A 15,074-nucleotide genomic window follows, 5' to 3' on the forward strand; every position below is an offset into this window, starting at 1 on the left:
GTTTCAAAAACACGCTATCCGTTAACACCGCAAGGTGGAACTAGCATGCCCAGGAAGCAGAAGCGTTCTCCGTTGATTCTCCGCTGGTCTGGTGTGCATCAAGTACCGGAAGCCTGCTTGATGGGGAGCTGACTCAGCCTAACCAAAACTGCACACCAGCAGATCTCCACCGTGTTGTTATGCTTCCCATGCCACAGTGCCCTTAAGAAGGATGAGCAAAAGCAGCCATAGCAAGTTGTTGCCAACCAAGGAAGGAGAATCTGGTCCAGCTGCAACAAGCTGTTGCTTTCCAAGTCTCCAGATACTTGCTGGGACTCAAACCATGATCCCTGAAATAAAATGAAAGCCATTCTAGTGCCATCATACACCGCAAGACCCCTAGAATGCTCAGTTTTAAGTGGTCCCAAGAAGGATGCATGACCACATTAATAAGGTGAGAAGACTTACCCAAAGCTACCAGCAGGAGTCTTCTGTAATCAAACTTGCAGCAGACAGCAGTTCAACAATGCACACCCCATTCTGACTAATGGTGCCAACTTTCTCAATGTTTCCAAATTCATTCTAAGCCATCTAGTTTGACAGAGGGGCTCATTCTGATGACAATGGTATATAGTGTGTTAGGTGTTGCAGCAAAAACAGTTGAACTAGAAGCTAAAATATGAAGCCCAAGCATGCAATGCATTCTGGGTAATGTTGACAAACATTTTAAAGTCCATTTCTGATGTTCAGAATGGTGTTAATACACATATCTGGCACCTACCAGAAACTCAGTGATAAAATTAAAAGCTGAGCTGAGATTTCTGTCTTGAAAACAGAGTTTGAAGAAACAAAATTAAACAGTTAAAATATCAGACTTTTAAAACCAAATTAAAACCTTCAGAGCAGCATTAAGCTAAAAAAAAATCCATCATCCAACTGAGGTTCAGAGGACATTTTAAAGCTGAGCTGAGTTCATAAAAAAAAAATTAAGTAAAAGGATTAGTCAGTTTAAAATTTGACTTTTAAAGCCAATTCCAAGTGAGCAGAGCAGCATCAAGGAAAAAGTCCTTCATCCAACAGAAACTCAGAGATTATTTTTTAAAGCTGAGCTGATTTATTTAAAAAAATGGAGCTTAAAAACACATACAAATGGATTCAAATCTGGTTAAGTTAAGGTAAGAAGCCTCTGAGGATAGTTAAGTCCCAGTTTGATAGGAAGTTCCTAGCCAGACTTTGACTAGGTAAAAAAATTAAAGGGTAGTCTATGGCAGCTGCATGAAAGGACTGTGCTAGGAACATGGTGGGGAGCTGCAGAGGGCTGGAGGGAGTATACATATCAACTTTGGTAAAGTGAGCACTTATTGTAGTTCACTCATTTTCTTTTCTGTGCACCTGCCAGATCCGTTTAATAGTTTCAGGACCCAACAAGAACCCCTCAGTGTCACTAGCTTGAGAAATAGAGATCTGGTTAAGTATAAAGCAGGGTTTAATGCTGAAAATGATCAAATGTTACAAACTATGCAAGTCATACAAAATGGAACAGAAACTGAGTGATATTGATTGTCCAGCACTGAGCGTCACATAGCTCAGCTTATGGGTGACACTAAGTGAAGCAAAGATTGTAGAGCAAGTTCTTTTACTCTTCTCATTCTGTTCCCTCCTTAAAAGATAATTATTTAGTTTCAGCTTGTTTGTGTGACTGTCAGTCTTATGCCATATGGTTATGTAAGAAGCAGCAGTGTGTGTGTAAGCACATAAAAGACAGAATCCATAACATACTTTTTTAGCTATTTCCAGTAAGCAATTGTTCAAATAAATGAGAATTAATGGTAGCTAAGTCAAGAAAATAAGCTACGCCCACCAAACTCTGTGGGTATGCAGGGTCCCTCCCATAGACCACTTCCCTTATAGATTTTGAGTTACTTCAAGTGAGGAAACTAATTGTCTGGTTTATACCAATATAAACATTGATATATCTGAGGGCATTAACTACACTGAAAATATTTTCTATAAATATTGTAGACCAGATAAGGAGCTACTCCAACTTTTACAAATCAATTTAAAGAGGAATACTTTTTACCTAAAGATTAAGGGCACTGCCATGGGAAAGTAGTTTGCACCCATATATGCAAAGATCTTCATGGCACAATGGGAAACAGGCACTGAGGAAATGCATTAAAAAACATGTTCTGCTTCAGATACATCAGTATCTGAAGTAGAACAGATACCCACCTGTATCTGTGCATCTGGGGTCTGGACTCACTCAGAGGAAGATTTTAAAGATTTCACTCACAAACTGAACACACACAATTCATCCATAACACTCAAGTCTACCACCACAGTTAAAGCTGTAGCCTTTTTAGACACCACCACATACGAAGGCTCACAATTGAAAACCACACATAAATTAGAGTTAGTCTATTTTGAGCCCACTGTCTACAAATGCTCTCCTCTATAAAATTAGTTATCACCCAAACACACCTAGGCAGGCCTAATTAAATCACAATTTCTGATATTCCACTACATTTACTCAGCAGATTTCAGGGAGTCCTCTTCAAGACCTTTCTTCTGAGGGAAAACTCCAGGATTTCCTGAGGAGATGCAGAGCTTCTTTCCTCGAGTCCAGACCCCCAGAGAGCTCTCCTATTCTCCCTCTTATTACATTTTCATCCTCTGTAGACCAGCTCATTTACAACATCAATCTCAATTTCACAAAGTTCCAATCAGACACCTCACTGTTACCAAATTACAGAATTACTGCAGTCTACAGAACGAATAAAAACCTAAAAGACTATTTGGTCCATGCCTGGGTTAAACCGTTAAAAGAACCCAGGGTCAAAGGTCAGGGTGAATTTTTCTAACAACTATCTGGGATTAAAAAGAAATTTAACAGTTTACAAAATTGATGAGTCTGGATACCCCAAAATCAAAACCCATGTTTAGATGAAAAACCTGCCAAACTGAATATGTGGGTGAAACGGGAAACAACATTCTGACCCATTTCACCCAATGTAGCAGCTCCAAGCACTTGAATTACTCAGCTAGTCTCAACAGGTGAATTTCGGCATTTTATTTCTTTCATGAAGATCAGCAATGATCATCAGTCATATTAATTACCTCAGTGACTGAAAAATAAAACGTATAAAAATATAATACAAAACAAACGTACAATACAAACAACAAAAGAAAACATACCTCACTGCTTTCACTGGGGAACACTAAGTGTTGATTTCTTTCTGCGAAAAACATCTTGAGAGTTCAAGTCATTCATTGGCACAATGATTCCACTAGCTTTTATAGGGCCTAGCCTCATTAGCTATGGCAGCCCGTGAGGTACATAAAAAAACCTCCAAAAACATTACAAAGTGCAAATACCATTAAAAATATATATATATATAAACCACCAACAATGCTAATCAAAACAGACATCCATAAACAAATGCAACATTCTTAATTTAGAAAATTCACTTAGAATAATTTACTTTATTCTACAAATTTAAATAATTTAGACATTTTAAATATCTCACTATCCATTACACCCAATAGATAAAACATTTAGAATCAAAAAGAGAGATACANTTNTTTCAAGATTTTATTGATCGTGGATGGATAAAATCTACCAACACTATCCCACCTGGCTCACAGCTCAGTGCAGGAGAGCTGAGTGAGTCTGGATCTCCAGGCTCAGATGTTCTACTGTAAGAATCCCCAACCCGAAACCTGATGGAAGGCTGATCCTCATCTTTAAAATGCTAACCAATGTTTTTCAAACTTAGAACATTTACATGTCTGTAACTACAAGCTTGTAAACTACCAAAGAAGCATATTCATAAACTTGAATGGGGCAGTTGCAACTAAATATGCCTAAAGGCATATTTCAAATATGTCAACACCTGCAGGAAAGCTGCTCTTCCTGCAACGTCCTTCAGTCCCTATGTGAAGAAAACATGCATGAATGCTTTACAGAAAGATTTATCACCCTACAAGTGATTTTGTGCTGACCAAAGAATTTTAAATTTTGAGTGATTACCTGATTATATTTGTGTTCATCTACTTCTTAAAGTCTATGCACTCTGTTTACAGGTACTTTTGCTCTGAACCTATTTCATAAGAAAACCCCCAGGTGGAATCTGCCTTGACATGACTTACGTCCATCCATCCATCCATTTTCTGAACACCCTTGTCCCTCAGTGGGGTCGGGAGGGGTCATGACTTACGTCTCTATGAGAAACAGAGTCCAACAGTGTTGAAAGGGATTGTGAAAAGGAAAGAATATGGAAAAGGCTCCCAAAATGGCTGCACCTCAACAGCTACCACTGCTGTATGCTCCTTGTCCACAATTCAGTTTTTAAACTTCCCTGGAAGATTAACTAGCCCTCTAGCAAAGCTATTCTGAACATTTTTGTGAACCGGTAGTGGGAATAATCCTTCATCCATTTCGCTTGGTGGATCACTTGTTAGACCATGTGGAGCTTGTGAAGAATTTTGCAGTTCTTGGTTCAGTTCCAGTCATTTTTTGCAGGTTCTTCCCTTCTTTCTTAGTCATCTTTACCCTCATATCATTTTACAATAAAGGCCACAAATTCCAGAAACTCCTCAGTCCACACATCTGCACAGTTCCCACTTTTATTTCCTTAATCTACACAAAACAGTGAAAATGTTCATGTTGATTCTTGACTTGTATTAATGCTTACACAAAATCTACACAAAACAATGGAATAAAGAGAGTCAAACGGCTAATCATGTGTATAATTAATTGATCCATTTGGATTTCTTTACATGGCTCCGAACATCAAAATAAACAAAATGATTTCACAAGCCAATAAATAAATTACATTTTCTGAATCTATTACAAAATCTACTTGTATGTAAAAAAAAAGAGAAACACACCATAGAATATTACCATCATTTAAATAAATGTGGGTTTTTGTTATTCAGCAAAAAAAGGGTTTATATTTCAGTAGAAATTATGTTTCACAAACTAAGCTGATATTAGCACAGAAAGTCATACGAAAAGTTACAGACTTTAAAGTTCTGCTTTTCCTACAAAAAGTTCTACCAATACTATTTTGCAAAAGAGAACAATAGCTATTGCTGTTTGATATGTTACATTTAAAAAAATCATAAAATTCCATTTTGAATTGGTATCCTAAAGTTATACATTCTGAAAAAAAATACAAACAATCCCAAAACAATACATATATTTTATTCAAACACTTTGTTGTAATTTAGAAAGCAATTTACGTCAAGGTTAAAAGGAACTGTTTCGGAGGAGGGGTGGGGGAATCAGTCCGTTTCCTAAAATCTGTAGCAATAAAATAACATTTTAACATCTAAAAGTTAACAGTCCAGTACTTTGTTCCATATTTTCAGTACCAAGAAAATGTCTGGACTTGGGGAATTACAAAAACCAGGAGTAAATGGTTAGTTTCTTAAACTAGAAACTCATTACGTTTTGGTTCCTTCAATTTTTTTTATAGCAGTCTTTGAGAATAGAAATGTTTTTAAGAGCTTGATTAATGATTTCCAGCCCAGCTTTAATGTTTATATGACTTATCAATGAAAAGATAAAGGTCTTTGTAAAATTCACAACATGCATCTTAATCCAATATTTAGTGTTGTGACAATTTTAAAAACTTATAAAATCAGGAATACTTTGGAGTTTCATAGTTCTAAGAGTGCTGTTTTTTAGTTGTTCACGATTGACACGCCGACATCTTATTGTAGTGCCCCATGCTAAGAAACGCCTCTAAAACTCTGTGTAGTCCAGACAGGGGTTGAGCGAGGAACAGTCTGTTTTCTGATTCTCTTCAGCTGTGATTAACAGTTTCAGTCAGTGATCCTGTTTACCCTGGAAGCACATAAATTATCTGAATAATTGCTTTTGTCTTACAGGTGTCTTGGAGTAATAAATTGTGAGAGGAAATGTATAGTCTTATGTGAGAATCATATTAAACTGTGAGACAGAGGAACAATGTCTAGTCACTGTATTATATGATAAAGGGTTACATTATACAGAACTTGGTGGCCGTTGTTCCAGGCATAAAGTGCTCTGTCTCTAGGATTGTAATCGAGCATGGACAAGTGGCTGTATTTGTTGGTCAGGGGAATGTCAATGTATTCGTAGGTGGAGGAGTTGGTAGAGAAGGCGTAGTACACCTTAGTTCCTCCTGAGTAGCCATTGGTGACATACAACGTTCCACAGATCATGAAGGCCTCACCGGCACTTCGCTTTGGGTGGTTGGTGGTCCAACTGCGGATGATTTGAAGAGTGTTTGGATTTAATTTGCTCAGCACAATGTTGCCAGCATTTTGATTGGTTGCATAAACAGCCCAGAGCCCACCCTCGTCCACCATGAGGTCGATATCAGAGTGCCCACCCCATGAGTAATGGTACATGTTGTTGTAACCAGCAAAGTCAAGCTGTCGGGAGCGGCTGATGAGTGACGTGCTAAAGTCAAATTTGATTATGGTGTGACTCTGGAACTTGTTATAGTAAATAGATCCATTATAAACAACTTGGCCAGTACCGGACCACGGATGAGGCAGGCGATGAGACGTGAAGTTATCTGTTGTCATGAAGTCATACATTGACTGGTACTCCCTGACAAAGCGGTTGTTGTGATAACCATCCATGTACCACACCTGTGGGCAGAAAAAGCAATTTAACTGTTTAGTTTATCTTTAATAGCGTCATTAATTATTGACCAGGGACACCAATTCTGGGTTTGGTGAAGAATAGACTTCAACCTGAGTAAAATGCTTTGGTAGGTTGGATAACTGTGTGAACTTTATTTTTTACTCTCACCATATTTACATTTATGCCAACTTTATTCAGTGTCTTTCAGATTAGCAACAGGAGATGAAATTAATACACTTGTCCAATGTATTGTGAACAATAAAATGGACATTAATTGTTCACAACTGGCCTTTGAGATAAAGCTCATTCAAAAATTCAAATCCACATTTCCAATGCTGAAAGATTCAAAGCAAGACAAGATGTCCTTTGTTGTTTTGGTGGTTTCTGTTCTGAAAGTTGTGACACTTACCCTGTTGTCTCCAACTGAAGCCAACGGGTCGGTCATCCACGAACCAAATCTGGACCCAGATGTTTTCATTGTAATAGGTTCTGATATTCCTGTAAGTTTCCCACAAGCTGTAAAAATACAGAACTACATGAAGACATGGCACAATAAAATGTGGAAGAGATAAAATCAAGCAGAATGTTAACTTTAAAATGATTATATAGGTTTATTTAAATTAGAGGGCTTTTGATGCCACTGAATGAAATCAGTTGTGGTTTTACATTATTGCTTCATTTGCATGTTCACCATTTCTTTGCAATTATCTTTTAACCTTTAGTCCTGGTCTGACATTCTGGTTAAGATTTAAAAGATCTTTTGATCCTTCAGCTTCCCCTCAAGGTATTGAACCTCGGTGTTATTCTTGACCAGGACATTTACGTCCCATGTGTTTTTTCTTTTCCAGAATATTGTCAGAATTAGCAATATTCTGTCAGGAGTGATCCTGAAAAGGGAGTTAAGTTCTCCGTTTTTAAACCCAGACTATACACTTCAAGGATGCTGTTTTCATCCAAGAATGACTTCAGTTGACAATGCACAATTTCTCCAAGATTTTAAAGAAAACAGGGAGCTTAGTGAGTGGCCTAAAATGATCACATATGGAGCAGTCTACACTATGCTTCTTGCTTCTTGATCAGTGGTGTCATGACAGCACGATTAAAGCTGCAGATACAATCCTAATCTCCAAACTGGTATTTAGAATCTCTAACACACACAATGCCAAGGTATTGAAGGTTTTAAAAAAGATGAAGTGGGTCTGGATCGATGGGAGATCCAGAAGACTTCATATGTCATCCAAAAAAGATGAACTAACAGACTCAGAGGTCAACGACAGCAGAACATGCATGTAGTAAAAATGGGAAGGTCAGTGGGTCCTAAGGTGGGCAACATTATTAAGAAAAAACTCAAAGATTCACAAACCTCAGTGAATCTGAGGTTAATCAAAGTCTTCAAGGAAGACTTTGATTAACATTTTCAGATCTTGCATAAGATGCAGAGGATACATGTGAGTCATTGAACCAAGCAAAGAATGAACCAAGGCTATTTGACCCCATTAGCTTAAACCATCTCACATAGCATCTACTATGTTTATGTTGTTGATAAAGATCTTTTATTTTGTTCTGCCCACATGACCAACATCCACTACAGTGACTGGGTTACTGTGTCTAAACTATGAGAGAATGGGTCAGAAATGTCTCCAGAAGACAGAAGTTATTTTTGTGGTCCCAAAATGACAATCTTAGAAGGGAACTGTATGGAAGAACTTTTCTGCCATAATTTGACAGCACACATTTTCACTTTGAAAGCAGGACTTCATGTCTTTCTTCTCAAAATGTGTAATGCTTATACTGAAAAATTCTCCTTTCTTTCAAGTACTCGCTGTGCTTCTCAAACATTTGTGCTTGCGCTGACACCTTGTCTCTGCTTGGCTCAATTCACTTGCAAACCTCTCGGCTCACTTACAAAACATGGATCCACAGAACCAACCGTGTTACAATGTAGTCACGACATGATATCATTATATGCATATATATGTAGCTATATCTCTATACATTATTATGTTGTAACACGGTTAGTTCTGTGGATCCATTTTCTTTGTTTGGGTGAAAAAAACTGCTGCCTTAAGATCAGTAGCTGTTAGCCATCAGTAGCTGTGCTGGCAGATGTTTATTGTAACAAGGAGTAGAGAGCTGAGGTTGAATTCCCTAAGCCCAAATGTTTGTGAATGAAAAGAGATTCATGGCAAAACTAAAGGGATAAAGTGGAAAGGGTAGATCTAAACTGAATATCTACATAAATTATTCAGTTTTAGTCATAAAAATATAGATATATAAATACTGATATGGTCACTGCCACAAGCCACTCTCATGCAAGTCTCAGCCACATCCTGGAATTGTGTGAACTTATGGTAATGTAACGCTGAATGCCAACAGCTCAACTTTTAAAAGATCTAAAGTGTGATCTGTAGTGTTGTACTAAAAACTGCCTAACCAGAGACCAAGATTTTGTGAGAGGTGAAATCAAGTCCAAAACCACAATTAATTGGGAAAGAATTTTCAGATCCTTACATTACGAGACATCCCACCTGCTAGCTCATTAGCCAGCTAATCTGTAAAAGGGCTCCAGACTTGAAGCTATATTCACACAGCAGGTCTTAATGCTCAATTCAGATTTGTCTTTGCATACTTGTTCATGTTGCTAATTAAACCTGACCACAATGAATCTTCTGTGTGAACATTTCACATCCCCACAGCGTTGCTGTGACACAGCAGTGCTCCGTTTATGAAAATAATTATGGATGGAGAGTTTTACACCTTTTTCAGCAGGTTAGGGTTAGGATTCTGGGTAACACTTTATTTGAAGAGGGTTGAATAAGACTGTCATGACACTGTCATAAAAACCTGTCATGAACATGAATAAGCCTTCATGAATATTTATGACTGTTGTCATACAGCTTAATTCGGTAAATTATGACACTTTTAAGAGAAAGTTGACATTATTCAAAATGTCTTTGTTATGACAACTTGACATTAACCAAGAAATCATTATTGATATAAATTTGTTATATAAGTATTACTGATTGCACTTTAAAAATTAGGTAACTTTATGTTATTAAAGGTAAAGTTTAAACAGTAATGATTTCTTGGTTAATGTCAAGTTGTCAGACATTTTGAATAATGTCAACTTTGTATTAAAAGTGTCATAATTTACCGAATGACGCTTTATGACAACAGTCATAAATATTTCTGAAGGCTTATTCATGTTCATGACAGGAGTTATGTCATGTTTATTACAGTGTCATGACTGTCTTATTCACCCCCTTCAAATAAAGTGATACCGGATTCTGTTACTGGGAGTCAACAGTATCGTCAAAAGATCACAGCACAAAGGAAGTTAATAAAAACTAATTGTTTTACAGTCACTTGTAACAGGATGTGCTTTACTGTCAGAAATCTTTCATAAATATATAATCATAATTTTCAGTCAGTGTTAACATCCTGATTTATCACATCTGGCTTTTTCTGGCACAGTATTATGATGAATGTCTCATCAATAGTTTTCAAAGCATCTGCCATCTGAAAGGACATATGATATTTTATTTATTTTTACTTTTATGTTATTAGATACACATATTGGAAGTGGAACAGGTTGGATTTTTTGGGGCCACTCAAACTGCGGTGAAAATGTTGGATGTGGGTTATATGAGCAAAAAAGGCAGATTTGGGTGACGTTTCCCTGCTGTGTGAATGTAACCCAATAAGTTGAACTACTGCCACAACATTTAGGGAAACTCACACCTTCAGACCCACAACTTCTTTCCAAATAGTCTTGAGACCAAGTTTCACAACACTAGTGAACTGAGAGTGTTCCCGTTTGTCTACACACCAAGCCTCTGCATGCAGGCGCGCAGACGGTTCTCCAGGTCCATGACCCGGCTGTGGACCTCCTGGTAGTCCAGTCCTCCCAGTTGTTCCTGCAGTGATCCCAGCAGCTCCGTCACATTAGCTGCTTCCTCTTTAAACTGTCGGACCAGCAGAGCATCTGCCTTATAGGCTTCCAGAACCGGGATGAGAGGACGCAGCTCCTCCATCTTGGCTTTAATGGACTGAGACAGAAAAATGAAAGGAACTTTTAAAAGTATTTTCATAATTAATGAATTTGATCAAAGTTGCATAAGAACTCTGTGGCATTGGACCTATATGTACTTATGATATAGATCGGTTGATCAGTAGAAGGATCATCAGTCGACGTCACGTTGCATCACAGTCATGTCGCCTTCAGAGCGAAGGCACAAATATATTTTTTATATTAATAATTTTACAGTCAGGCTAATAAAATAATTTACAATTGTCTCTCTTCATCTGACACGACTCCTGCGTGAAGCTTTGTGGCATCTGCTGTTGTCAGAGGTTTTATTTTTAGCACACCGTCTCCATATATCTCACTGCATCAACCTGCTGCATTTTTACTTTCTGAAGGCTTAGTTTCTCATCGGCCTTGAAAGATGCAGCTAAATCTCAATTTTTCCTCCAATTGTGAACAAAATAGGAAGAAATTTTACTGAATTTGTCCTTTACAGGTTAAATTTGAATCCCTTTTTTGATATAAGAATTCTCACTGGAGTTCTGACTAGAACCAGGAAGATGGAGACATAACACCAGATCTACAGTCCTACAGCTGTAGCTCAGCAGCAGGTTTTCTGGCCGCCTGCAGCCTTCAGTCTGTCCCGTTGCCTCTGTGTGTTTAATAATAACTACATCGGCTCCCTGTAGCTCAGAGAACAGACTGTAAAATACTGTTAGTTTATAAATCACTGGACGGTTTAGGACCACAACACATTATAGATCTGTTGTTGTTGTATCAACCTTCCAGACCCCTCAGGTTCTGGTTCTGCTCTGCATCCAGAACCAGAACCAAACGAGGAGAAGCAGCATTCAGCTTCTATGCATCACGAATTTGGAACAAATTTCCAGAAAACTGTAAAACAGCTGAAACACTGAGTGTCTTTAAATCCAGACTAAAACCCTCCTGGTTAGTTTATTTGAAACATAATCAGTTATGAATTTAACGACGGCATCGACTTAATGTGACGTTTTGATTGTTGATTCTCTGCTGCATGACTTTGTGTTTTTGTGATGTGAAGCTCTTTGAAATGCCTGCTGCTGAAATGTGCTGTACAGATACAATCTGATTGATATATAAAAACATACATTTTTAGGAAAATCCTATGCTGGTGCCCTTAATGCTCACCAGTAATTTGTCTTAGACTCGGCATATCTCTCCGAGAGCTGACGATCTTACTGTGAATAAATTGCTTTAATAATGGTAGTTAGTCATTTTTGAGCCATTTTCTCATAATTTATCGACTCACCTGTATTTAATCCTTATGGGAAATTAACACACATCTCATTCACTAACATTCATTTGGTAGAATAACTCGTTTTGTCACTGTGATAAAGTTGTAGCACACTGATTGACAACATGCTAGCTAATGCTCAAAGAGTGAGATTAATGCAGGTAACCATGGCAACCAGTGGCCTCCACGGCTCTTTCCGCAGTCAAGTTGCACGCATCTGCTGTGTTTACAAACCAATAGATTGATAAATACTTTACTTATCCCAAAGAGGGAAATTTACATATTCAATAGCAGCAACAGTCAAACAGTGAATAGTAGAAACACTAAAATAAAATAGACACATACATAAAAACCACAAAGTACCATGCTACACATATATATGCACCACATACGGTGTCAGAGAGAATAAGACGAGCAGTTCCTCTGGGTCAAGGTTAGCATTAGCGTGTGCTGCTGCTGCTGCTGCTGCTTCTCTGGTCGTCCCGGCTGAATCATCACGTCTGATTCAGATGATTGATTTAGAAGATTCAGTGAAGTCCTGGTAAAAACCTTTGATTTACATCTAATCTTTACAAGTAAGAACAGGCAAAATCATGCAGTGAGCCAGAAGTTCAGATCAGCTTGATCTGTGATTGAATTTATCAAAATGTTAACATTTCATTTCATGATACAAGCCATCAATTAATTGTTGTGATTTCAAACTTAAGGCCTCTTCACTGGTTAGTCATTGACAAGCTGGTGTGTTGGTACCTTGTACTGCCTGGCAATGTTGCTCTCATGGCCCTCCTCAACTTGTTTGAATTTGTTTTCAAGACTTTTCAGCTGCACCTCCATCCTCTCAACAAACTGCATGTCCCTCTGTGTCCGTTGGTCCAGAACCTCAATGGATTGACTCATGTTTTGAACCTGCATAGAATCAAATAAATACATGGTCACCTGCATCATTCTCTGTATTTCACTGCAAACAGAACCCATCAGTGCAATCGCATGCAAAACTGCATTTTAATTCTAGTTTTATGATTAATGTCAATGTCTATGGTCTTAATTTCACCATTAATGCTTCTTTCCACTGTGTAGGCTTCGTTATTTGAGTTTTGTTTCCTTTAGCCGTCAGTAGCAATGACTCAGAATATCTGAGTAAAGTATTTGATATCCAAGTATCAAATACATTTTCTCTCAGCTTCTCATTATGGAAATAAGTCAGGAAAACAACTGCAGAAGATGATCTGTGTTTGGATGCACAGCTCTCTGTCTCTCGATTAGTCAAAGCAATTCAAGGTGCATTTTCTGACATCTGTGTAGTTTTTATCCTTTAGGTCAGTGGAGCCCAAAGTGGGAACTGAAGGCCCGGCATCCTGCATGTTTTAGTTCTCCCTGGTTTAATGTACCTGGATCCAATGATGCTCATTGGTAGAACATTGACCTGCTGAGGAGGAAGTTCCTACCACCAGGGAGAAACTAAAACAAGCAGGATGCTGACCCTTCAGGACCCACTTTGGTCACCACTGTTTTAGGTCATTCTGTGTTATGGCAACCCAAAATGCATAATTCATAGGGACAGGGGAAGATGCAAGGATACGTCAGGGAAACAACGATGCATAAATACACACAGGGGCAATCAAGAAAGTGACAAACAGCTGGAATCGGTGAGCAGAAAAGGATGACATACGAAGGCTAAATAGTCAAATACAAACAATAAAACTTAAGCTCCAAAATTAGTTGCCAGTTAAAAAAAAAAAAAAGAAAAGTAAATGGATGGGCTAGAGAAAGATATACACCGAGATAATTCTGGATTAAGAGTATGAATGTCATGGTTTCATTCAGATGTCTGACTCACAAATGGTCTCAGGAGAATAATTAGATGTAAAAGGTTTATTGAAAAGAATGATTCTTGTTGGGTTCTTGATCCTGGAAACTGGAGACATGGGACTGGAAGTTCACTGGGAAGGAGGGAGAAGTGAGTGGGAATGAGAGAACGTCGAGTCTTGAAGAGCGTAGATCTTACTGCTGCAGATGCCAAATGGACAGATTGCTGAGTGGAGGCTGGAGGCAGAGGACACGACGTCTCCTGGGGCCAGGATGGTGGAAACCAGGGCCGTGCAAAAAAGGGCCCATCTCACCGCATTCTAGGACAGAATATTAAAGCCACACAGATTTCAGAGTTTAATAAACAATGATAAATTACAAAATTGAGATATNCTCTCATTTTTATCCCCTTGACAAATGGACCCGTTCAAATAAAGAAATCCCTCCATTGGGTGACATCTCGACAGGGAGCGACCACCCCACAGTGTCAACATCGGTGCTGCCGGCGGTCCCGGCACAAGACGGGGACGACAGAACAACGGCACCACAGCACCAAAGAATTCAATAATCGAATGCAGAAATTGTTTCCATAGTTTGAGGGGTCTATGTTAGTCAGTAATTAATGCAGAGTTTAGACTTCATGGACAAGCAGACACTATTTCTAGATAAAGGCGAGATACTGCTATTGAGGCGCCACAGGTTCGTTGAGGCCACATACATCACCGAAAACAAACACATCCCACAGATTACGACAGTAAAGAGCTGATCATGTTTGTTTTAATTGGATTTGATATATTTATTTCCTCAACGTCATCGTTTCCGTGTTGGCGTCAATGTCATGAGGTTGGCGATTCCATGACACCCCCACTCATTTCGCTCATTAGGATTTGCTTAAGAACTAGGATTTGTTCTTTGTAATACTGTGTTGAAAACCTACTAATCCTATGTATCAGTAGATAGGTTTATATAGAGATGTAATTTATAGGATCTGGGACTTTTGCTCTTTGCTGAGATCTCTGGTTTACACAGTAAAGGCCATGAGGTTGAAATTTTATGGATGATGCCTTGATATCTCACTTTCCTGAAGGTAGCATAAAGCTGCACTGTTCAAAATTATTCTGCTCATGCTTGGGCCCAGTCATTAACTATTGTTACAATTATCTTTGTTTCTTTGAGGTGGGTGTGCCACTCCACGTGAGCTACACACATGATGCTCCCCCTGCTCAGACTCCATGGGAGAAGGCGCCACGGGCACCCGATCAGAAAGAGCCATCCCAGACCACCCTCACGCTCCGTAGCCCGGACGCAGGAGCGCCAAAGGCGCCCCAAGCCCAAGCAGCAGCCCTTTT

At 38.7% G+C, this 15,074-nt stretch overlaps 1 protein-coding gene and 1 long non-coding RNA gene across 3 annotated transcripts in view; both read right to left on the reverse strand.

Annotated features, from left to right (window-relative positions):
- Positions 1–318: 318 nt before the first annotated feature.
- Positions 319–15,074, reverse strand: part of LOC106938847 (uncharacterized) — a 21,335-nt gene continuing 6,579 nt past the window's right edge. Inside the window, exons 2-3 of the long non-coding RNA XR_001422705.1 lie at positions 15,009–15,015; positions 319–329 (exon numbers count right to left, since the gene is read on the reverse strand). This is a non-coding gene — a long non-coding RNA (uncharacterized LOC106938847). The remainder of the gene's footprint in view (positions 330–15,008; positions 15,016–15,074) is intronic.
- LOC106938845 (noelin-like) lies at positions 4,592–14,029 on the reverse strand. 2 transcript variants are annotated; one of them, XM_015021035.1, is made up of 5 exons: positions 13,925–14,029; positions 12,670–12,825; positions 10,449–10,668; positions 7,029–7,135; positions 4,592–6,624 (listed from the first exon to the last, which is right to left on the reverse strand). In XM_015021035.1, the coding sequence occupies exons 2-5, from the start codon at positions 12,814–12,816 to the stop codon at positions 5,962–5,964; spliced, it is 1,137 nt and encodes a 378-aa protein (XP_014876521.1). In that variant the 5' UTR covers positions 12,817–12,825; positions 13,925–14,029; the 3' UTR covers positions 4,592–5,961. The 2 variants fall into 2 exon arrangements, with proteins under 2 accessions (XP_014876521.1, XP_014876520.1); XM_015021034.1 differs by lacking the exon at positions 13,925–14,029 and having other exon boundaries at positions 12,670–13,549.

The sequence above is a fragment of the Poecilia latipinna genome, unplaced genomic scaffold (genome assembly GCF_001443285.1).
Source record: "Poecilia latipinna isolate Pla-1442-1.1 unplaced genomic scaffold, P_latipinna-1.0 Scaffold2709, whole genome shotgun sequence".
In the NCBI taxonomy this organism is placed as follows: domain Eukaryota; kingdom Metazoa; phylum Chordata; class Actinopteri; order Cyprinodontiformes; family Poeciliidae; genus Poecilia; species Poecilia latipinna.

What these genes read in the sequence shown, in the direction of transcription:
- LOC106938845 (XM_015021034.1), bottom strand. Translation starts at nt 12,894, where the DNA reads ATGGGTTCTGTTTGCAGTGAAATACAGAGAATGATGCAGGTGACCATG. An exon ending in CGCCTGCATGCAGAGGCTTG is followed by an intron (nt 7,136 to 10,448) that starts GTGTGTAGACAA and finishes GTATTTTTACAG; the next exon opens with CTTGTGGGAAACTTACAGGA. An exon ending in CTTCAGTTGGAGACAACAGG is followed by an intron (nt 6,625 to 7,028) that starts GTAAGTGTCACA and finishes TTCTGCCCACAG; the next exon opens with GTGTGGTACATGGATGGTTA.